The 25,303-nt window shown below is 35.7% G+C and overlaps 1 protein-coding gene across 2 annotated transcripts in view; it reads right to left on the reverse strand.

Moving 5' to 3' along the window:
- Positions 1–3,785: 3,785 nt before the first annotated feature.
- The window catches only part of LOC106874871 (tRNA (guanosine(18)-2'-O)-methyltransferase TARBP1), a 29,894-nt gene continuing 8,376 nt past the window's right edge, over positions 3,786–25,303 (reverse strand). For both annotated transcript variants that reach the window (XM_089359351.1, XM_089359352.1), the window contains 19 exons: positions 24,644–24,842; positions 23,292–23,552; positions 21,938–22,056; positions 20,669–20,818; positions 19,762–19,952; positions 18,241–18,475; positions 17,844–18,029; positions 15,736–15,908; positions 15,032–15,103; positions 14,475–14,709; positions 12,965–13,114; positions 11,643–11,729; positions 10,437–10,621; positions 8,594–8,675; positions 7,962–8,151; positions 7,442–7,630; positions 6,638–6,762; positions 5,191–5,327; positions 3,786–4,043 (listed from right to left, as the gene is read on the reverse strand). In XM_089359351.1, coding sequence (XP_089215477.1) covers positions 3,881–4,043; positions 5,191–5,327; positions 6,638–6,762; positions 7,442–7,630; positions 7,962–8,151; positions 8,594–8,675; positions 10,437–10,621; positions 11,643–11,729; positions 12,965–13,114; positions 14,475–14,709; positions 15,032–15,103; positions 15,736–15,908; positions 17,844–18,029; positions 18,241–18,475; positions 19,762–19,952; positions 20,669–20,818; positions 21,938–22,056; positions 23,292–23,552; positions 24,644–24,842 — 3,129 coding nt within the window. In that variant the 3' untranslated portion in view covers positions 3,786–3,880. The remainder of the gene's footprint in view (positions 4,044–5,190; positions 5,328–6,637; positions 6,763–7,441; positions 7,631–7,961; positions 8,152–8,593; positions 8,676–10,436; positions 10,622–11,642; positions 11,730–12,964; positions 13,115–14,474; positions 14,710–15,031; positions 15,104–15,735; positions 15,909–17,843; positions 18,030–18,240; positions 18,476–19,761; positions 19,953–20,668; positions 20,819–21,937; positions 22,057–23,291; positions 23,553–24,643; positions 24,843–25,303) is intronic.

The raw sequence follows: 25,303 nt of genomic DNA on the forward strand, positions 1-25,303 counted from the left end.
GGAGTAAAAGTTGTTGCAGTTGAGGAGTATAGACAAAATGGGGAAGACAGCCAGGTAGCCCTTTTTGAGGGGATGTGGTTTAGGGTATTTCAGTGTGTAGCAGTAGTGCTGTCACCAGACATGCTAGCAGTGTTTTCTTGTGGAGCCCCCTTGAATTTCAGACACAACAGATATTTGTGGTCATTCTTTCTTTCTTTGCATTTTGAAGGGAAGGATGTGGAGGTACATAGCCAATTGGTTAGGCGGTTGCACTCTTTCTCATTTTCAGTCATTTGACTGCAGCCATGCTGGAGCACTGCTTTTAGGCAAACAAATCAACCCCAGGACTTATTCTTTGCAAGCCTGGTTCTAATTATTCTATCGATCTCTTTTGCTGAGCTGCTAAGTTACAGGGACATAAACACACCAACATAGGTTGTCAAGCGGGGGGGGGGGGGGCAAACACAGACACGCAAACATATACACAAATATGTAATATATATATATATATATATGCATGTGTGTATGTTTGTGTGTCTGTGTTTGTCCCCCCACCATCGCTTGACAACCGTATATATATATATATATATATATACGACAGGCTTCTTTCAGTTTCTGCCTTCCAAATCCACTCACAAGGCTTTGGTTGGTCTGAGGCTATAGTGGAAGACACTTTCCCAAGGTGCCATGCAGTGGGACTGAACCCAGAACCATGTTTCTGACCACACAGCCATGCCTGCACTTGTGTACAAAGTCAAACCTGCACCTTGATCATAATTTTTTTATTCTTTTGAATGGTTTCAATCATTTTCGTATCTTCGTTTGTGAGAGCAGTCTAGTTTATTTCAGATATTCTCATTTTAAAAATCCTCTCTGGCTAATCGTTGAGAAGACATTGGTGTTGCCTTGGCAGAGGTTTGCACTCTCTGAGTGCTCTTGTTCATATTGTTTTGAATTAATCATGCAATATCTTATAGCTTTGAAATTCCAATGATGTGATTGTATATTTTTTTAATTACATTGTAGGAGTGGTGTGGGAGATCAGATCTGGTCAGTTTAAACACAAAACAGCTAAAATATTTAGGCCAGATCTGGCTCGTTTAAATGCTAAAGGGCTAAAGTTAACTTTTAAATTTGGGCATTGACTTTCACATCAATCACAAACATCCTGAGCTGTGTCAAGCTATAAAAGTAAATTTTGTACCTGTCCCAGCATCTCTAAACATTATCCCTGCTGTAAGGAAAATCAAGATATTCTGAATTGTAGAAATACTGGTGATTATGTGTATATAACAAGCAGATCAGTTTAGAAAGCCTGTGAAAATGTTTTAAACAATTAAAGAAACCAGTCTTGATATAATCTGTGTTACTTACAAAAGAATTCTATTTTTATCATCTTTGTTATTAAAGTATTGTTACACTATTTTAAAAGAAGGATTACATTAATATGTATACTTGTGATTTTGTGAGATTAAAAAAAAAAAAAATTCTTTATATCTGGAAATATCAATAGAAGTTAACAATCGTTTTGTTTGTAATTCCAAACCTTTAACCCTTTAGTATTTAAACTGGTCATATCTGGCCCAAATATTCTACCTGTTTTATGTTCAAACTGGCCAGATCTGGCCTCTCACACCTATTTTACAATGTTATTCTAAAAATAAACAATCACATCGTCAAAACATTGGTATTTAGTACATAGAATACACCCTTGAGGTGCTTTCCTTCAGTGCTGTTGTTCATATTTATTACCAGCATCACTATATTTCCTCTATTTCTTTTCTTGTTTTTTTACTGGTCACTTATTTGGTAAGACTTAGGTCTTACCAAATAAGTAGAATAAAGGATTTGATAGACAAAATAATGGAAACACCACGTCAGATGAAAGTTTTATTATTTAATTTGAAGTTAGTCTACCTTTGGCATCAATCGCAGCTTTGATCTGTCAAGGAACTGATTCTTACAGATTCTGAGCTTTTTATTTTTTCTTTCTGAGCCACTAGTAAAACCTGCATCAGCTCTTTCAATGATGATGGTGGAGGGAAGTGGCTCCTCGTTTGCTGTTGCAAAATACACCATAAATTTTGATTATACAGAAATTTGGTGATTTAAAAAATGGCCTTAAAACATTTATTGCTTGTTTTTTTCTTTTTTTGAAAGCAATATTTGGCAGTTGTTATAAAGATGGAACAACAATTTCATTGTATGAAGCATATAGTGGTATTCGTACATAAGGTTTCATTCTCAGTTTACTTTCATTTAGTTCCAGTTATATGACTACAACCAGCTTCCAACCAGCCATGTTTATTCGCCATTTCTCTCATGTTACCAAAGATACATGATAGCACATAATACTATTTCACCTTCATATTGCATTACACTTCTCCTGGGTGAACCTGATATTCTACTCTATACTTAGAAATATAATCCCTATGTCTTGAAAAAAATTCACTAAAACGCTGGTTCCATTTCCTGATTTAACAATGTCTTTTAGTTAAAATATAGATCTACCATCAAACTGTTACAGTTAATTTGAGAAGGTATATATATATATATATATATATATATATATATAGTGTTCACATTTATAGACAGACAAGTGTTTGTTACTTCAGTGTTAGTGTACTTGTGGTTTCTCACACTCACTATTTAAATGACAAAGAGCACTGTGACATAATTTCACACTGAAGATAAGAGATAAGAAATATAAGTAAGTAGAAAATAAAAATAAAATTATTGAGTTTGTGCATAATTACAAAGAAATGAAAAGAAAAAAGAAAAAAATATATATTAATAAATGACATTATATAACAGCAAAATATTAGAAAAAAATTATTCAAGTAAAGGAAACTTGCAAATGAATTAAGATGAAATCAGAAATATAATGTGATGATTAAAAGGAGTTTTAAAAAATGGGGAACATCTGAACGTGGGGTGTAACCGGCCCACTTATGAGTACCCCTCATTCATTGGACAATGAACTTTGCTTGCGAAGACCTATTGAGGCAAGTGAAAACAAATCAAAATTGCTGATGTGGCCGATGACAGTACCGCCTGATTGGCAGTCGTGCCAGTGGAACGTTAAAAGCACATCCAAGCGTGATCGTTGCTAGGGCCACAGATTGGCTCCCATGCCAGTGGCACATGAAAAGCACCTTTCGAGCGTGATCGTTGCCAGCGTCGCCTTACCGGCACATGTGCTGGTAGCACATGAAAAACAACATTCAAGCGTGGTTGTTGCCAGGGCCAACGGACTGGCTCCTGTGCAGGTAACATGTAAAAGCATTGTGTTAACAAATATCAGTCAAATGTGAATAATGTAAATAATGTACATAATTCCTCATCTCTTAAATATAGAACTGTATGCCTTTCCTATTGCTAACCACTTTACAGAGTGTACTGGGTGCTTTCTATGTGGTACCAGCACCAGTGAGGTCACCAAGTAACTTACAAGACAAAACACCTCTACTAAGTGAGGAGTAGTATTGAGGGAAGTGGTTTTGTTTCAGGTGATCAGGTGTTAAAATATGAGAGAGAGAGACAGAAACAGGTGTTTTATTGTAGAGGAGGAACAATGGCTATCCCATTTAGAAGATAGATAGATAGATAGATAGATAGACAGACAGACAGACACAGACAGACAGACAGACAGACAGAGACAGAAAGAGAGAGAGGATGGTGGTGAAGATGTTTTGGGAGTATGACCACAAGTAACATGGACGTAAATACAAATGAATGTTTATCAATACAAAGAAATATTTGGCAATTCAACTGAATATTTGATGAAATAAATAAATACAGAAAAATTTATTCTCTTTCAATATAATCAGCAATTTTATTAATAATTTACATCTGGATATCAATGGATATTGAATTCATCTGCATCAATGGATCTCCATGTTCAGTTAATGACACCTGAGCTGTAAAGTTGACGTGTATATTCCCACATCAGTATTGCTCCGCTTACGTGAACATTGAGAGAACGGACAATTCCTTGTTGTGGAATCTCAACACACACATCCAAGAGGGGGATTAGGTTAGCTGGAATGCCTTCGCGTTCATTTCTAAAAAACAAACAAAACATTGCATTAGACATAGCTGTGTGGTTAAGAAGCTTGCTTTACAACCATGTGGTTTCAGGTTCAGTCCCACTGTGCGGCACCTTGGGCAAGTGTCTTTTACTATAGTCCCTGGCCAGCCAACACCCTGTGAGTGAATTTGGTAGATGGAAACTGTGTGGAAGCCCATCACATGTGTGTGTGTGTGAGACTGGCTTCCATATAGTGTAGACATATATGTCTACAGTGGAGTTGCAATGGCCCAGTCGTTAGGGCAGCGGACTCGCGGTCATAGGATCGCAGTTTCATTTCCCAGACCAAGCATTGTGAATGTTTATTGAGCGAAAACACCTAAAGCTCCACGAGGCTCCGGCAGGGGATGGTGGTGAACCCTGCTGTACTCTTTCACCACAAAGTTCTCTCACACTTTCTTCCTGTTTCTGTTGTACCTGTAATTCAAAAGGACCAGCCTTGTCACACCCTGTGTCATGCTGATTCTCCCTGAGAACTATGTTAAGGGTACACGTGTCTGTGGAGTGCTCAGCCACTTACACATTAATTTCATGAGCAGGCTGTTCCATTGATTGGATCAACCGGAACCTTCATCATCGTAACTGACGGAGTGCCACCATATGTCTACAGGTGTATGGCTTGGAATCTGTGCTTATCACCACCACCAAATGCTTACCGGTATTTCGTCTGTCTTTACATTCTGAGTTCAAATTCCACCGAGGTTGACTTTGCCTTTCATCCTTTCAGGGTCAATAAATTAAGTACCAGTTGTGTACTGGAGTCGATCTAATTGACTGGCCTACCCCTCCCCCAAAATTTTGTGCCTTGTGCCTAGAGTAGGAAAGAATAAAGTAAGTACCAGTTGTGCACTGGGGGAGTCGATGTAATCAATTTAATTACTCCTGGGTGAGAGTACAAAAAGAGAAAATGCACCACTCTGCCATGTTGAGCCAATATAGCAGAGCAGGCTCGTCAAACCAGTATGATATCAAAGTTAAATTCATGACCTCCACAGCAGATCATAGTTGGTAGGGAGAACATGCTGAAGCCTTTGTCCATCAGTGGATTGAACCTAAGCAATCTAATCCAAGGCGTTGCTTATGAGAGAAACAATGACAAGAAAAAGAAAAGGGAAACTAACCCCAAAATCAGAACAGTTTTCTCTGCCATTTGATAATGCTGCAGAGAAACACTGTTGGCAGTTTGCTCAGCGCCAACCAAGGTAAACCCTTCACGCTGCTTTTCAAAGAGGAAATTCTGCAGTTGATCAGCTGGAACCTAAGAAAACAACAATTTAAATTTAAATGAAATACACAAATTAATTGAAGAAAAAGTATTTGAATTAAATGCAAAACACAAAAATTCCAGGAAATAACAAGAATAAAAGAAATTATAACAAAATCATTTTTTTTCCTTTTAACTTATTTTAAAAATACATTTCCTTCCCTTTTGCCATTATCATTTTCATTGAAGTCATCAACATCCCCACCTTCACCACTATAATTATTGCTCTCTCTCTCTCTTTTACTTGTTTCAGTCATTTGACTGCGGCCATGCTGGAGCACCGCCTTTATTCGAGCAAATCGACCCCAGGACTCATTCTTTGTAAGCCTAGTACTTATTCTATCAGTCTCTTTTGCCGAACCGCTAAGTTACGGGGATGTAAACACACCAGCATCGGTTGTCAAGTGATGTTGGGGGGACAAACACAGACACACAAACATATACATATATATATATATACATATATATGACGGGCTTCTTTCAGTTTCCGTCTACCAAATCCACTCACAAGGCTTTGGTCGGCCCGAGACTATAGTAGAAGACACTTGCCCAAGGTGCCACGCAGTGGGACTGAACCCAGAACCATGTGGTTGGTAAGCAAGATACTTACCACACAGCCAACATTTATTTTCCAATGACTAGTATGAGTTCAAAGAGTCTGAAGTACCATATTTTTTTTTTACTCTAGGCAAAAGGCTCGAAATTTTGGAGAGGGGGGGCCAGTCAATTAGATCGACCCCAGTACACAACTGGTACTTAATTTATCGACCCCGAAAGGATGAAAAACAAAGTCGACCTAGATGCACTTCCAGGTGCCAACCCTCATCTCTTTCCAAGCAAAGTAATAACCTCCCACTCTCTCGAACAATAAACAGCCCAGACATGGTTATGCAGTGAACTGGAAACAAACACTGCTTCTTTTATCTTTTACATGCTTCAGTCATTAGGTGGTGGCCATGCTGGAGCACCACATTGAAGGGATTTTTTAATCAAAAGAATTAATTCCAGTAATTATATCTTTTCAAACGGGGCATTTACTGTTTTGGTCTCTTTTGTCAAATAGCCAAGTTACAGGAACACAAACAAACCAACACCAGAACGTGTATGCACACACACATTTATACGCTGGGCTTTTCTCTCAGTTTCCATCTGCCAAATCCACTTACAGGGCTTTGGTTGACCCACAAACACTTGTCCAAGGTGGGACTAAACCCAGAACCAGTTCTTACCAGAAAGCCATGGCTGCAACTATTTTCTGAAGCATAAAAAATAATAAAAATAATATACTTCTTAAAGTTACCTACCTCTTTCATTGGTATCCATTTTTCAGCAGTAACACTTAAAGACTGGAAATTCTTATCAACAAGATGTCTCAAACTTCCTATCACAAATTCTGATATACCAAACACCTCAGCTGTTCGACAAAGACCTAACAGACATACAGAAAAGCAAATGTATTCTTAAAACATTAACTTTTGCTTCCATTAAACAAAATCTCCAAATAAGTAAAACAGACAAGTGAATAAGTTATTGAGAATACCAATACACAGAACTCAGGTTCAAATACACTGCAAGTATTTCTTTGTACATTTGAGAAGTAGACTTCTTTTTATGAACTTTAGTACATCTATCATCATCATCATCATTTAACATTTGTTTTCCATGCTGGCATGGGTTGGATGGTTTGGCAAGAGCTGGCCAGGTTCAAATTGTCTGTTTTGGCATGGTTTCTACAAATGGATGCCCTTCCTAACACCAACCACTCTACAGAGTATACTGGGTGCTTTTTATGTGGCGCCAGCACCAGTGATTTATATGTGGCACTGGCCACATATAAAGCACCCATGCTGGTACCACATAAAAAGCACCCACTCCACTCTATAAAATGGTTGGCATTAGGAAGGGCATTGGTGAATATTTACCATATCTTCAGGGAATGCTACTTGCAATAGATTGGTATCTTATCCTGATAGAGATCTCAATACAGGACAAATACTTTATGTTATCAAAAGTTGACCCCAGCAGGAATTGAGCTCAGAATGTAAAGAGTTGGAACAAAATACCAATGGCATAAATAAATAATCAAAAAAAAAACCCAAAATCTTTACCTCCTAAATTTGGAACTTTGTTGATAAGTGAGGTTACCAATACCAACTGGCTTACATTGGTCTTCTTTTCTAAGAAATCTTGCTGTTCCTCATTTAAAACATCTGGGGTCATTAATCGCCAAGGCATTATTTTCTTCTGAAAATCTAGGCCTTCTGTAGATGATTCCTCATTTGGCAACACAGGGGCATCTTTTAAAAGAGAAATATTCTAAATGAAAACATTACCATTCCAGATTTGAAGAAAATTAATTTAATTAAAATATGTCTTTGTGATCTCATAACAAATAATTTACTCTTTTATTTGCCTCAGTCATTTGACTGCAGCCATGCTGGAGCACCGCCTTTAGTTGAACGAATCAACCCCCCAGAACTTATTCTTTGTAAGCCAAGTATTTATTCTATCGGTTTCTTTTGCCGAACTTCTAAGTTACGGGGGACATAAACACACCAGCATCGATTGTCAAGCATGGCCATAGTATATTGAGTGAAAAGTAGAAAATAAAAAAATAAGAATACATACGAGAAATTTTCACTTTCCAGGGTTCTGACTTGCACTGGCTCAAAGCTCTGTCTTCATTATAGAGAGGTAGTAGCCTTGCTTTGCTTTCTGTAGGATCAGACCAAGCAGGATCTGTTTGACTGAACATTTGTGGTAAAATCCATTCTTCCTCATTTAATCCAGTCAGCTTAGGTAAAAGATGAAATATAGTCTACAAAGAGAATGAAAAATGTTCATCAAATATGACAAAATATCATTTTCATCATCATTTTAACATCCACTTTTCCAAACTTGCAAGGGTCCAATGAATTTGTTGAGGTGAATTTTCTATGGCCGGATGCTCTTTCTGTCACCAACCCTCAGCTGTTTCCTGGTAAATATTTTTTCCCATGGCCAGATTTTTTTTTTTTTGCAAAATATTGGAAATGAATGATACTCTTTTACACCAATCATGTAAAGTGGTGAGCTGGCAGAATCGTTAATCCATCTTTACGTTTTGAGTTCAAATTCCGCAAAGGTCAACTTTGCCTTTCATCCAGGTAAGAACTCAGAACATAAAGACAGATAGAATGCCGCAAAGCATTTTGCTCAGCATGTTAACGATTCGGCCAGTTCGATGCCATAATACATTCAAACATTACTTATACACTTACTTCAATGCTAAAATCTCTGATTGGATCAAACACTGCCATAAAATAAGATTCCATTAGCTTTATTGTGTTCTTCGTTGCATTACTGGAATAAGAAGTGAAAAGCAAAAAGTTTAAAAAAGTGAACTAAAAATGCATTAGTAAATAAGTGCTTTCATTCTTTCTAGAAAATATATATAGACAAGGACATGGCTGTGTGGTTATGAAGCTTGCTTTGCAGCCACATGGTTTCAGGTTCAGTCCCACAGCAGGGCACCATGGGCAAGAGTATTCTACTATAGTCTTGGTTTAACCAATGCCCCATGAGTGAATTTGGTAGACAGAAACTTTGTGAAAGTTTGTGTGTGTGCATGTATGCGCATCTTTGTGTTTGTGTTGTCCCTAGCAGCACCTGATAATTGATATTGGTTTGTTTGACATCCCTATAACTTAGCAGTTCAGTAAAGAAGACTAATAGAACAAGTACCAGGCTTTAAAAGATAAGTACCAGGATCAATTTGTTTGACTAAACCAGGGCTGGCCAATCTGAGGCCTACGAGCCATATGCGGCCCATAGACTTATATCTAGCGGCCCGCTTGATACTTTCTTGAAATGGGTTTATTTAAACAAACATTTAAAAAATTTTATCAAAAATTAAAAATAATATTTCATGTTGAATCAACGATCATTCATTCATTATTTTAATAGTAGCATGAGAAAATAAAATGCTTTCAATTCTGTCAGTATTCAAGTGGCCCTCAAAAAACTTTGTGATGAAAGTGGCCTGCAATGTAATTCGAGTTGGCCAGGCTTGAACTAAACCCTTCAAGGTAGTACTCCAGCATGGCCACATTCCAATGATTGAAACAAATAAAAGATAAAAGATATATATATACACAGACTTCTTAAGTAGAAAATCAGAAAGCGTGAAGAGAAAATGATATAAATAAAAAGATTGCTAGAGAGGAAGGGTAAGTGATCACCCCACACAGGTAATCAAATTACTTTCAGGTAACCCTAACCCTAACCAGGTTACCAGCAAGAGTCAAATTACTTTACAAGGGGATTAACAATGTTCAAAGTAGCTGGTTTGCACAATGAGCACAATTCATGACAACATGAAAACAATGTTACTTTTATATTCAGGATGTTATCATATCGCTGAAGAATCTGTGTTTAGAACCTCTAATGTATGTCAATTCCTCAAAGGCCTGCCATTAACAGTGGTTAAACCTCACAAAATAAAAAGACATTTTTTTATATTCTCTGCTCACATCACATGTGAGAGGTGACAACAACCATTTCAAGTAAATGACGGCAAGGAAAGAGAAAAAAAGACATCAACCTTTTTGCAAATGTTTTCTATTGAAATATACTGCTTTTGTTTCAACTAATTTTGAAACTAAGGAAAATTCTGTTCAATAACGATTATTATTAACCCTTCAGCATTCAGATTATTCTGTTAAAAGTAAAGCTCATTAATTCACATTGTTTTAAATAAATCATGCATTATCTCATAGCTTTCAGATTTCAATGATGTAATTGCTTATTTTTAGAATGACATTGTAGGATAGGTGTGAGAGGCTGGATCCAGCCTTGCACACCTATCCTACAATGTTGACCAATGCCTTGTGAGCCCTCCCCCACTGCTTGACAGACTGATGCTAGTTTGTCTATGTCCCATAACTTTGTGGTTTAGCAAAGAGACCAATGGAATAAACCAGACTCAAAAACGAGTACTAGGGTTGATTTGTTTGACTAAACCCTTCAAGGCAGTGCCCCAGCATGGCCATAAGCCAATAACTGAAAGAAGTAAATGCTAAGAGGTAAATTGTATCAGTATTTTGATCTGAATACTTCCCTTACCTGTCATCAGTGAATTGAAGACATCCTTCCAAAAGAGAAAATTTACTTATGGTATGATTCAGTTGAAGGGATTCGCATTGTTTCAACATTTTACAACTTGTGGCATGAGCATAAATTCGTGTGTTGAAGTGATGATTCGTACACAACGGCATTAAATGCAGAAAGGCAGACTCATAGAACTTTGTCTATAAACAAGGAAAATAATGTTAATGGCTTCAAAATAAAACTAATAATTAAAGAACAAAAAGATAGCAAAGTTGATTATATGAAAGAGGTGCTGGAAAGTTCCTGGCTTTAAGGGTATCATGAAAGGCCTGGTTAGAAGCACAACCTTCTGAGTTCTTTTACGGGGCTTAGAAAAACAGAAGTGTGTGAATTTGAGAGGGGAATATGTTGAATAAAATCATAAGCATTTTATTTTACCCAAGGCCAGGAACTTTTCAGCATGTCCTCGTAAATAGACTAAAGTGATAAACCATACAAAATATAGTTGTCTATGGCAAGACATAAATAGCTACAAACAGAACCAAGAAGTCAATTACAGGATGAGCTATCTAATCCAGTTCTCTAAGGTTTATGTTTTAATGAAGAATTAAACTGTATGTTTAATATATGAATTTTAGGTTTATATTTTGAATTTTAATATACAGTAATTAAAACTTTCTTTTGTATTTTGCATTCGTTTTTCTGAAACATGAAATGATAAAAACAATGTTTTTTGTAGCTTATATAGCATGTTCTACATTTAATAAGATGGAACTTTATAATTAAGATTCCTGGTTGTTTGCAAAAGAATGAGAAATTATTTTTCAACAGTCAGACATTTTGTGTAATTCAGTATTTGACTCACTAGAATTATGAAATTTCAACTGTGTATGTCTCCTCCACAGATGAAATGAACAAAGTTCAACATTAAATACCATATTTTCTGCTCAACAGTGCATAAATAAGGGATTAGCACTAATGGCTTCAGGGAAAAGGACCGTTTTTGTTCTTGCCCTTCAAGTCATTTCAGTTGACAACATCAGCCAAAATGAAACAAGACACAACAAAGAACTGAAACTTAATTCGCTGAGAGGTCGTATCTACTCTGCAGCATTCGCTACGCAATAGTAATCCAATATTCAAAATTACATGGAAACAGCAGTTGTTTTGATTGATATGAAACATAAAGCAAATAATATATGAATTAGGATAACAAAGAACCTGTTCAAGTTCTGACTCCAACCGAGGTCCAATATGAGACAAAATCTTCAGCAAGGAACAAGTACACATGCTACTGGTTTCTGCTAACTGAAAGCAACAACAGCAAAGAATAAATGAAACAAGATTTTTTTTTTACAGTAAATTTATAATATACAGAACTAGAAATTACATAATTATAACTGGAAACTAAACTTTAGCTCAATAAGTATCTACATGAAGTGCATGCAAATATGTACATTCATTTGGAACAAGTCTAACTGTGGCAAGTAGGATGTTCAACCCCAGCTAAGACACCACCATTGCTGTCACAGATTTTTATAAAGAGAAAAGGAGTGTCACTACATATTCATGGTATTTGTTTTGCCACTCTCAAACGGGGAATGAAAGATGGTGTTAAGGCAAACTAGCTTGCAAAGCAGGAGAACATTTCACTGCTTTCAGTACTAAAAGAGATTCCCAGGTTAGCCATTATACAAGACTAATATATATGCCATCAAAACAGTTCATGTTTTCATTTATTCATCTTCTTTGAGACTCTTTTCTACTTTCTTAAGTATTTATCTTCAACATATGAGGCGTTACTAGCCAATCCACTTTCACCACTGGCCCCTATCTATGACAAGGTCAGCAGCTGAACCCTGGTTAGAGCTTCGTTAATGTCTCATAAAGTTTCTTTGACACAATAAAAGTCAGTGGCTCTATTTTTGTGTTTTGAAACAATGGCCAGTCGTATAACTCCCTTCTCAAAGCCTATCCATTCAACCAAAATTAATTTTTACAATGTAGAACACTATCGGCTAAGAAAGTCTTCACTTCTGCAATTAACCACTTATTATGAACAACTTCAAGTGCAACTCCAGCAAATATATCTCTTCTGTTAATTATCAGCATTTAACATCGGTGCAGCCCACTGGCTTGCCAGTCCTCAGTCAAAGCATCCAACCCATGCCAGCATGGAAAGCAGACGTTAAATGATGATGATGATGATGTTCCATGCTGACACGGGTTGAACAGTTCGACAGGATCCAATGTTTCCAAAGAATGAATTGAGCCTCGATGTCTGCTTAGGCATAGTTTTTACAGCTGGATACCTTTTACGTCTGCTAATGTTTTGTTATTTATTCATAGAGGAAGAGATTTACTGAAGATACAAATTTGGCAGCTTTATCTCATTTTTAAGCTTTAAAACACAGATTACAGGATACAGTAACTGACACAATGACATTCATTGCAACACAGATTTTTTACAAAGACTCATAAAATTTGGACATTTTTATATAGAAATATATAATTTCTTGTATTAAATCCTTTCTGCTACTTACCGTCTGATACTGTTTCCATATTTGAGAAACATAAGAAGGAAATTTTAGAATCAAGCACAGTGCCAACCAGTCAAGCATATTGCGAACAGATGGCTGGCACTCGACCATTAGAGTTTCCCAAATATAATCCCAGACAAATTCTTGATTTGACTGCAAATAAAAGAGAAAAAATACCAAATGTTCTGAAATGTTATGGAGTGTTTGGTATTAGGAAGGGAATCCAGCCTTAGAAACCAAACCAAGAGACAATGGAACCTGGTACGACCCCTGGCCTTGCCAGTTTCTGTCAAGCCATCCAACCCATGCCAGCATGGAAAACAGATGTTAAATGATGATGATGATGATGATGATTTTCCATGCTTGCATGGGTCAGACTGAATTTATTGAGGTAAATTTTCTACAGCTGGATGCTCTTCCTGTTGCCAACCCTCACCTTTTTCCAAGTAAGATAATATTTCCCTATGGCCAGACATGTTTTCACAGAAGTTTGCAAATGAAGGATACTGCATGCATGGTAGTGACCCTTATTTGCACCTTTCATGCAAAGTCAAGGCAAGGAAACGGTAAAACACACAAACACACACGATGGGCTTCTTTCAGTGAGGCTGAACCCCGACCCTTATGGCTTATTCTCACCACACAGCCATGCCAGCAATGCGAAAATAAATGGTAAATAGCATGATAAATTAGGCTTTACCAAAGGGAATCATAAATCATACCTATTTTGGTCAAGGCCTTAAAGAAGTGTCAGAAATGTTTTCTTGTGCCGGTGGCACATAAAAGCACCCACTACACTCCCGGAGTAGTTGGTGTTAGGAAGGGCATCCAGCTGTAGAAACTCTGCCAAATCAGATTGGAGCCTGGTGTAGCCTCCTGGTCCACCAGTCCTCAGTCAAATCGTCCAACCCATGCTAGCATGGAAAGCGGACGTTAAACGACGATGATGATGTTATTTCTAATTTCAATATTTTTTCAATATTTGGTGGCAAGCTGTCTAAATTGTTAGCATGCTGAGCAAAATGCATAACAACATAGCATATTGTCTGTCTTTATGTTCTGACTTCAAATTCCACTGTGGTTGACTTTGCCTTTCATCTTTTCAAGGCTGATAAAGTAAGTACAAGTTGAGGATTGAAGTCAATATAATTGACTTACCCCTCCTGCAAAATTGCTGGCCAGTGCCAAAATATGAAACCCCAATTTTATTTTTTTAATATTTGGTGGTGAGCTAGCAGAACCGTTAACATGCTGGGCAAAATGCTTAACAACATTTCATCTGTCTTCATGTTCTGAGTTCAGATTCTGCCAAGGTAGACTTTGCATTTCATCCTTTCACGGTCGATAAAATAATTACCCATTGAATACTGGGGGCCAATGTTACTGACTTACCCACCACCACGAAATTGCTGGCTTTGTGCCAGAATTTGAAACCAATATTTTTTTCAATATTTAACATTCAATTTCTAATTCTTTCATATCAGAGAATAAAATTAAAAAGAACATCACTTACTTCTAATATAAATTCTTTGAACAAAACTAATGCTTGGATTATCCTTTGTTTGAGGCGATGTGGTAAGGAATTGGCAAAGTTACGGTATGATCTGCATTGGTTAATTTCTCTGTGCTTTTCTATTAAAGCTATAATCAAGGAATGTACTAATCTGCAGTGCTTGGAATCAGAGACATTGAGCTGTGTTAACCAGTTAATTGTCAACATTCGTACTTCAATATCACACTTAGAAAAGCTGCAACACAAATATTTTCAATTTTTTTTTTAATTTTGGAAATTTTTGTTGAAGACTAAATATAAATACATTCTTTTATGATTTAGCTACAATTTGTTTTATTTTAGTTCAGAATTATGTCTTCTAGTAATGTTAAGAAACAAATATCTGTGTACTAAATCTTAGATATTTCTAGTATCTAAAAAAAAAAAAAGACAACAAAATATTCTAATTTTCAACTGTTTTCATTTAGAATACAAATTAAAACAATAAAAAACAACACAAATAATAAAAATGTTTTGTGACTAAAACAAGAAGAACAAAATGGAAGATGGTCACTTACTTAGATTGGAGTTCATTGATGGCACATTCATTTTGAATGCTGCCAATAAAAGCAGAGACATCTTGTCGGAATCTTAAAATAAAACAGAATAAGAACTTCACAACAAACTCTTGGAATCTATACAAAATTTAAAAACAATCACTGTAATCTACATAACACCCTTGTTGTGTCCAACCCAATAAGTGCCACACTAACCTTTAACCCCAGAACATCAACCTTCTACAACCTCTTCAGAACACTGACCCCTTGGAACCTCCTCAGAACATTGGTTCGCCGCTGCCGCCGCCGCCCTCATCATCACTTGTATGACAGTGATGCTCACTTACAACCATCATGCAAAAAATACATATAAAAGACAGTCTTCTTCCAGTTTCCACCTGTCAGATCCACTCACACAGTTTTGGTTGGCTCAAGACTAGTGTAGAAGATCTTTGCCCAAAGTGCCACACAGTGGAATTTAACCAACCCAAGGCCACATGGCTAGGAAGCATTGGATATTGTAATCCTTGATATATAAAAGATTATGTCTGGAAGTAATGGGTAAGCTATTATGGTCATGGTATACAAACGATAATATAATATATAATGAAAATAAAATAACTGACAACCACAGAAATATTTCAGGCCTAAAGACACAAAATTAAAATGACATTGGTAACAAGAGAGAGGTCAGTTAAGGTTATTCGGTGGGAGCATGAACCTACCTTTCATTTTTCCGATACACGGTTCCATATGTACAAGCATTAATTATAGTTCTGGTGAAATTTTCAGCATACTGAATCATTCCATCACTTTGAAAGACTTTGCATAAATGTTTAATGAAAATATTTGCCATACCAGTTCTCTCCTCTCCTATTTGAAGAATTAGTTCACTATTCTAGCAAAGAAAAAAAAATTAGATAAAAATGAAACAATTTCTTTGAATTCTGAACATGACAATCAGATAATGTTCCTGCATGAGAAGAAACATCAAATGAAAATCATTAAAGTTTAAAACAAGAAGGAAATACTAAATCTTATTTTCCCTAACACATTCAAATTATTTAAGTCTATGTAAATGGCTATTTTAATTTAATACTGCTTCTGTTGCATATAATGGGCTTTTATTCAGCTGGGTTCCTACCAGCAACACCAATGATTGCTTTTCACTGTTTCATTATATATCTATGGTGACAGATTTCACATAAGCAGTGAGTATGTGTTATTGATAATGCCTAACAAGGCTGAAATGCATCTAGCACTATCATTTGCTACAGACTCTCTCTTTCTCTCTGATACATCATATTGTGGTTTTAACATTTAGCATTCAGCAAATTACTCTGTCAAATGTGCAATGCTTGTTTATTCAGATTGCTTTGAATTAATCATGTATTATCTTGTAGCTTTGAAATTTTGATGAATGCTAAAGAGCTAAAAGAAGAAGGATTAACAAAATTATCCTCTTCACTAATGCAATCAATTTATTTAAAGGATTCATAAATAATTAAGAAAGTTGATTAAGTTGAGTTGTGATCTATTTGATATGTCAAGTCCCTTTACAAATAGTACACTGTTTCAATTATAATGACAGCTAATTTTAATTAGGTTTCTCATGCAATTACTAGTTTAAGTAATTATATGAAGCATGACAAACCATAGATTATCTTATATCTTGAAGCATCAGTAAAAGTCATTTCATTCATTTTCAAACGATAATATAATATATGATAAAAATAAAATAACTGACAATCACAGAAATATTTCAGGCTTAAAGACACAAAATTAAAATGACATTGGAAACAATGACCATAATAGCTCACCACATGCCATCATTTATGATGGCTAATTGTAGTAATTTATATATACATAAGGTACATAACAATCACACATACATTCACATACTTCCCTTGTACATGCACACACATACACTCATATACTCACACAGAGATGAAATGCTGATTTTTTTCATCCCTTCCTTCTTTATTTATCTATCACCCCTTCCTTTCTCTCATTTCTATTACTTTCTTTCACTCCCTTTCAGTCAGGGTTATTTCTCTCACTACTTCTCCTTCACTGAATTGCTATTTCATCTCCTCCTCCACATCTGGTGTGATTCTGAACAAATATATATATATATATATGTGTGTATATATATATGTACAAATATATATATATATAAACACTACACTCGTTATTATATTAGGAGATAAGAGATTAGTTTTAATATGTTTTTGTGTGGTCATCAGAACAAAACAAAAATTCATTTGAAAGCATAATCACAATACTGAAAATATTAAAGACAAAACGAAAAATAACTCTGCAGTAAATATACTTTCTTGCTTAAACAACCAAATTTTTTTAAAAAAATATTTACACAAAATTCTCAAAAGTTTAAGATTAAAAGCAAGTCGTTATGAATCTAAATACTTAACAAAAGAGGTGCAGATATGGCTGTGTGGTTAAGAAGCTAGTTTTGCAACCATGTGGTTTTCAGTTCAGTCCCATTGTGCTGCACCTTAGAGACATATATTCAACAGGTTCACCAATGCCTTGTGAGTGAATTTGGGTAACAGAAACTGTTTGGAAGCCCTTTGAGTGTGTGTGTGTGTGTCTGTGTCTGTGTTTATGTTTGACAACCAGTGTCAGTTTCTTTTACATATCTGCAACTTTGCAGTTCAGTAATAGAGACTGACAAAGTAAGTACCAAACTTAAAAAGAAATACTGAGGTCAATTTGTTTGACCCTTCATGGCTGCAGTCCAACAACAGAAACAAAAAAAAGAAGAAAGATGAAACATAAAAAAATACAAAATTAAGGATTCAAGAAACATTACCTCCTGAAGAAATTTATTGATAGAAGAATCAGGCGCAGATCTGATGGTCTCAGTTTGGAAGCAACTAGTAACATAGGCTTCAAACAACTGCCAATAAGCTGCGGACTTGTGTTCTTCTTCAATGCGATTCCATGCAACATTCATTGCATTGACAATAATATCACAGTAAGTTGACTCAGAGGCTACCTATTACGAAAAATACAATGATATATTAAAACAATGAAGCTTGAAGTTGAGTTCGATATATTTCCCAAGGAAAGATTAATGAATGGCTGCAATAAGATATATAAAACTCAAGATAGGAAGGAATGTCTTATTTTGTAAGCATTGCAAATTTCTGTCACAGATGACTTAATGAAAACAATATCCACTTACCAAAGCAATATCATATTTTTACCTGAGCAATATCATTTTCGAGGCACTTAAGCATTGGTAAAGCACTGTCACCAGAACCAAGGCAAAGAGCATCCATTGTTTGTTGGAGTAACTTTTCAGACTCATTCAAATTAGAGACTGACTTTTCTTGAATTTGGCTAAAGTACAGCATACACCACCATCTGTTGATGGAATAAAGGCTGCTGAGTTTACCCCATGCGTATCTTAATAATTGATTTTTGTCAGCATCTTTCACACTGTTAAAAAAAAACAAAAAAAAACAGATAATAATAATAACAATGATGATGCTGATGATGATGATGATAATGATGATAATGCTTTCTACTAAAGGCTCAAGGCCTGATAGTTGTAGGAAGGGGACTAGTTGATTACATTGACCCCAGTGTTTCACTTAATTTATTGACCCTGCAAAGATGAAAAGCAAAGTCAACCTTGGTGGAATTTGAATTCAGAACATAGCAACAGGCAAAATACTGCTAAGCATTTCGTCCAGTGAGCTAACAATTCTGCCACCTCACAGGAATAGATGGATAAAGGAAATAGGTATCACACCTGGTTTAGTACCGCTCCAGAAAACAGTGTTATTAGGAACAGGTAGAATACTTAGGATTGCTCTTGGCATCTAAAGTTACTTGTTGTACCCAAATGTTAGAAATTTTTCTTTTCCAATAGTTTAATCTGTTGTACATTATATGAAATAATAATAAAGATAATTTTTATAAATATTTCAAAAACTAGACTAACCAATGTTTTAAAGCTCGATTTTTCACTTTAATTAGCAGAAGATAAAATTTTTTAAATGTTAAATAGTAATAAAGACTTGTGTACCCAACATTTGTTACGAAATGAATGGCACATTCAGGAAAATGTATTGGATTTTATCAAAGCTTAAGAAAGTGCTTCGTTTTGAGATTAGAAGAAAGGGTTTATATTGTGATGAATTCAAGCTTTACTACAGTTATTGTGTTTTGTCCACACTACTGCCTTCTCTAGTTTATTTGATAATGAAAAACAGATTCTAGTCCTACATTGCAGTTAAATGGTCTGTAGTAAAATAAGTGAAGGCGTGTGGCCTAGCGGTTAGGGTGTTGCACTTATGATCTCAAGATCATGGTTTCAATTCCTAGATTGGATGGTGCATTGTATGCTTCATGGAAGCACTTCATTTCACATTACTTTGTGATCTCTTTAACGTCTGACATGTAACATACTGTTCACCTGTTCAGACAATATTGATTTGATGGAAAAAGTGAGCTAATGTCCAGCAGAAACATTTGATCACAATAAACAAATCGTCTGTGCAGGTTATTCAGCAAAAAGTCGTGGAACCTTCATCCGTTATTTAAAAATAGGAGGATCCGCCAGTAAAAAACAAGTGTACCAACAAAAAACTGTCCCACCCTAACAAGAAGGGAAAAAAATGAATGTAAAAGATTTTAAATTTACTGAAATAAAACAAGGTTAAAGTAAGGATTTCTAAGCTTAAAACCAACCCGTCTACATTAATAACATTATTACTCACCTGTTTTCACATTCCAGGGAATTGGGTTTGATGAGATTCAAGTAATTGCTGTCAAAATCTTTAGAGAAGTCTTTCAACATTGACTGAATTTCACAATGAGAATAACAGAGTTTATTATGATACAAAATTTTGGTTATTGTTCCTAAAAGACTCATTGCGAAGGCCTGCAATATCTGGCTTGAGATAGAAACCTGTAGTTGTGTTCAAAATAAAAAATAAATTTTCATAATTCCCAAAAAGAAATGTCATTAAAAAAATTTTATTTTCATTTTCTTTTTTTTTTAGTATTTATTTATCCATACTTGTATGAACAAATGATTTTCTTTTTTAAAGAAGTTATGACACAAATAGTACACCACAATATCAGCCAGTAATAACAAGGAACAGAAAGAAAATATCATCCAACATTGTACGGTGCCAGGCAAAAAGCACCGATGCTGGTAACACATTAGAAGTACCCACGCCAGTACCATGTAGGAAGCACTTGTGCTGGTGCCATACAAAAGGCACTCAGTTCACTCTATAAAGTGGTTGGCATAATGCCATAGAAACTATGCCAAAACAGGCAACTGGAGCCTGGTGTAACTCCCCAGCTTGCCAGCCCCTATCAAACCATTGAACCGATGCCAGCATGGAAAATGGGTGTTAAATGATTATGGTGATAAGTGTCACCCTTAGAAATTGAAGGTGGATGATTTCAAGTGATTCAAATTTTAAATTAAAAATTGATTACATAATCTTAATATCAATTTCATAACACATATGATTGTTTCAAATAATATAAAATATATCTCTTGTGCAATAATTAAAAAAAAAAACAATTTCGGACATTAAAATGGCTAAAATGTCATGCTAAAATGAAAGGCTGTTTATAGATCTAAGAAAGAAAATATAGATTTGGTCTTACATCTGATGGAGGCTTGCTTGATCTTTTAAGGAGTTCAATACAAGTTGAAATCAGTAAACTGATATCTTCAATGATGTGATCCCATAGGTTCCATTCAACATATTTCAAGATGAGATGGCAGTAGATATGAAGGAGTTCTGTGTGATCCAACTGATGAAATACATTAGATATCATAAAATTAGTTATGAGTTTCTGTGGTTTATCTATTAGCCATTAAAATCAAATAACTGGTAAAAGAAATGAAGTAGCTAACAAGAGAAAGAGAGAGGGAGGGAGGGAGAGGAACTGCTCTATTTTAAGCTTTGAAGATTTTCTATACATCATCAGTAATGTTTCTTGAGGTCATTAGGTGTTTTGGGTCTTTCAACACTAGACACCAATCTTGTGTTCAGTTAGCACTGCCCTTGGTAATACTGCTCCTTCCAGGGCCCACACCTCCTAATCCACAGCCAGCTTGAGGCAAACTCTGCTGCCTCCACAGACTTTCTGTCCGTCAACCTGACCCCTGTGATGTCAAGCATGTTGTAAGCTCTGCAAAGGGATCGAGATTGGCCTACCAAACCCTCTGCATTCCATCTCAAAGTAAATAATATAACAAATAAACTATCAGATGAAGGTGTGGGATATGTTACAAACTGTTCAATCACACAATTAAACAAATTAATACTTATTAGCAATTTCTTTTCTTCCTCATTTGGAAAGAATTTCATTTCGTAACTGGTTGTTTATTTATTAATTTTTGTTTTTTTACTTAATTAACCCTTTGTTTGTTCTATGTATGACACAGGATACACAGGACATATTATCTTGGCATCTATGCATCGTATATAATAGACATTCCTAACTTTTTTCAACCACCAGAGAAAGATTTATACCACTCTGAATGTATCAAATGAGGGCTAAGTCTAAAAACAAGCACGGACATTTAAAACAGACAAGCAAAGGGTTCAGAGAACGCTTGACCCTTTAGCATTCAGAGACTTGGTCATTCACATGACTTGGTCAAATGTGATACTTATTCATTCACATTGTTTTGAATTAACCATGCATTATCTCGTAGCTCCAAGATTTCAATGTTGTGTTTGTATATTTTTAGAATGACATTGAAGGGCAGGTGTGAGAAGCTAGACCTGGCCAATTTGAATGTAAAACAGGTAGAACATATAGGTCAGATATGGCCAGTTTAAATGCTAAAGAATTAAAGAGAAGAAAAAAAAGCACTTAAGGAAAATGGTACTAAATGAAGAAAATATTAATAATGTCACTTACACATTCAATTTCGTAAGTAATCTGACAGGAAATATACTTCACTGTCTCACTCGCACATTTTGTAACAATATGGAAAATTAATTTTGAGACAGAATCATTCTCTTCTCTTTGTAATTCATCTTGAAATGAAAAAGAAAACGTTTATCAGAAAATAAGCTAAAAATATCATTTAATGTAAAACATTCAGAATTTTTCTTGAAACACAAAATGACCAAGCATGGCTGAGTGGTTAAGAAGCTTGCTTTAACCATATGGTTTTGGGTTCAGTCTCACTGTATGACACCTGAGGCAAGTGTCTTTTACAGTAGCTCCAGGCTGGTGCCTTATGAGGGAATTTGGTAGAAAGAAACTGAGTGGAAACCCATTGTATATATGTGTATATGTACAATAAATATGTGTGTGCAGACGTGTCATTGGGTTTGTCCTTACCCCCATGGCTGGGTACTCTGTCGGTTATGATGACAAGTGTTCCAGTTGATCCAATCAATGGATGAGCCTGCTCGTGAAATTAACATGCAAGTGGCTGAGTACTCCACAGAGATATACCCTTTATGCAGTTGTCAGGGAGATTCAATGTGACACAGAATGTGAAAAGGCTGGCCCCTTGGACTACAGGTAGAACTCATTTTTGCCAGCTGAGTGGACTGGAGCAATGTGAAATAAAGTGTCTTGCTCAAGGACACAATGCATTGCTAAGAATTGAACTCACAACCTTGCAATCTTGAGCCAAATAGACTAACTAGTAAGCCACACACTTTCTTGCAACCTACCACCATCACCCCAGTTGGAAAAGGAGAGGTGAGGGTGAAGAAGTGTCAGAGTGTAGGTGGAAAGAAGAGAAGGCGGCGAGCTGGCAGAAACGTTAGGAAGCCGGGCGAAATGCTTAGCGGTATTTCATCTGCCGCTACGTTCTGAGTTCAAATTCCAACAAGGTCGACTTTGCCTTTCATCCTTTTGGGGTTGATTAATAAGTACCAGTTATGCACTGGGGTCGATATAATCGACTTAATTCATTTGTCTGTCCTTGTTTGTCCCCTCAGTGTGTAGCCCCTCTGTGGGCAGTAAAGAAATAGGAAATAAGAGAAGTACTACAGGGGATTTGATAGGGTGAATGGGTAGGTAAGTTTGCAAGAGTGTGAAAGGAGAATGGCAGATGGATGGGGATGGGAACAGAAGAGAATGCAATGAATGGTAAACACAAGTGGATGTGACTGTTGTTTTAGATTAGGAAGATGAAGGAAATAGGTTTGGTTCTGTCCAGCTGACCATCTTCACCGCTCTTAGTGAATAAATAGTAATACAGACTCATTACAGTTCGTTTTTCATTATCAACATTTCATGGAAGATCACTTACCCATTCCAAATTCCTCGAGTAATACAAGTAATAAATGCAAGGCTCGATGTGCTTTGCCAACTGGAAGATACGAGTGAGTGTTTAAAGATAATAATATATCAATTAAAGGCAAAAGAAAATCGTCTGCAGACAGACGCCCTTGTGTCTCTTGATCAGGTGATGGCATTGTTGCTTTTGAAGTTAATATGTCTGCATCACAGCATAAAAAGAATGTTCGCACTATTTTGATAGCTTCAATACCATCTATAACAGAAACAGTATCTAAAATAGGAGAAAAAAGAAAGTATGTTTAATAATTAATCATTGAAATGCAACACCACTTGGCAATATTTATGTCAGTATGAAAGTGATGAGATGGCAGAATCGTTAGCATGCTGGCCAAAATATTTTGTCCATTTTTATATTCTGAGTTCAAATTCTGATGAGGTTAATTTAACTTTTAATTTTTTCAGAGTCAATAAAATAGCACTAGTTGAAGGCTGAGGTGGATGTAATCAACTTATCCCCTCCCCACGAACTTGCTGGCCTTGTGCCAAGATTTGAAAACTATATTTATGTTAATATAAGGCAACGAGCTGGCAGAATTGTTAGCATGCCAAGTAAAATGCTTAGCAGTATTTTGTCTGTATTTATGTTCTGGGTTTCAAGGTTGACTTAGCCTTTTATCCTTTCAGGGTTGATAAAATGAATAACAGTTGAAGGCTGGGGTCAGTACACTTGACTGTCCCTCTCCAAACTTTGAAAACCAATATTTATGTTAGTATATGTAGTACATCTAAATCACATTATATAATGTTGTCTCGAAAATCATAATAATAATGAAACAAGAAAATTGTGAAATATGATAAATTAACACTTTAGCATTTAAATCAGCCATACCCAGCTCAAATAGTCAACCTTTTTGATATTGAAACTGGCCAGATCCTGCCTCTCACACTTACTCTACAACATCATTTTGAAAATACACAATCACATCATTGAGATCTCACTGCTACAAGATGATAAATAATTAGTTGAAAACATTGTGAATAAATAAGCATTAGGTTTGACAGAGTGATGCAAATACTAAAGGGTTAAAGAATATTACAAGTTTTGTATAAAAGATTAGCGTTACAAAGTCACAGTGTGACTCTCTTTGCCACCTTTTGAGACAACTATGCTTGAATAAAAGACAGAAAGGTCACAGCTAGAATGTCTTTGATTGTAAGCCAACTAGATTGAAGTTGACTTGTGTTAAGCAAAGACAACAGTTATATTTCTCTGAAAAATCACTGTTCCATTTATAATGCTGTCGGCTAACTATCTTACATTTCCATGTATTAATAAATGATACAGTAGCTAAAATAACTTACCATCTTTCAAGTAATTCAGAAATGCATCATGCAAAGCTTGAATAAATGGTTTTGTTGCCCAAGTTCCATAAGCATCACTTGTGATGTTATTTTGAAGCCATCTGACATAGCATTTCCAAAGAGAATTGTTGCGTTGTAGGCTTTCATCTCGGTAAAAAACAGAGACGCAGTAGGCCCACTCTGAAGGTGTCACTAATGTCTGATTAGAAAAGATCAATACAAGGAAAAATCAATCAACAATGCATGTATTTATATTTCAACATTGTTATTCGTCTATTGTTAGCCTTCTCCTTTCTCTTTACACATAGCTTTTCCAAGCCAACAGTATTTAAATAATTACTAAGCAGTTACATAGTGAATTTAAAGACAAATTACTAAATAGCATAGAAAACTACCATTAAGATAGGAAATCAGGGTATAGACATTAAACTATATTAATTTCTTACTTAATAATCAAAAGACTAAATTTCTAGCTAAAAAGAAATTGAATATGATCTTCATCAAAATATTAAGGCAATAAAAATAATGACTACAAAGAGTTGCTTTCATTTTAACCATTCATCCTAACAGTAGAAAAGTTCCTTCTCTGTATATTTAGCTTCAATTTCCTATTTTGCTATTTTTAAAGCAACTCTTCAATAGAAGTTACATCTAACTTGG

Source organism: Octopus bimaculoides, chromosome 11 (assembly GCF_046866305.1).
Source record: "Octopus bimaculoides isolate indiv1 chromosome 11, ASM4686630v1, whole genome shotgun sequence".
Taxonomy (NCBI): Eukaryota; Metazoa; Mollusca; class Cephalopoda; order Octopoda; family Octopodidae; genus Octopus; species Octopus bimaculoides.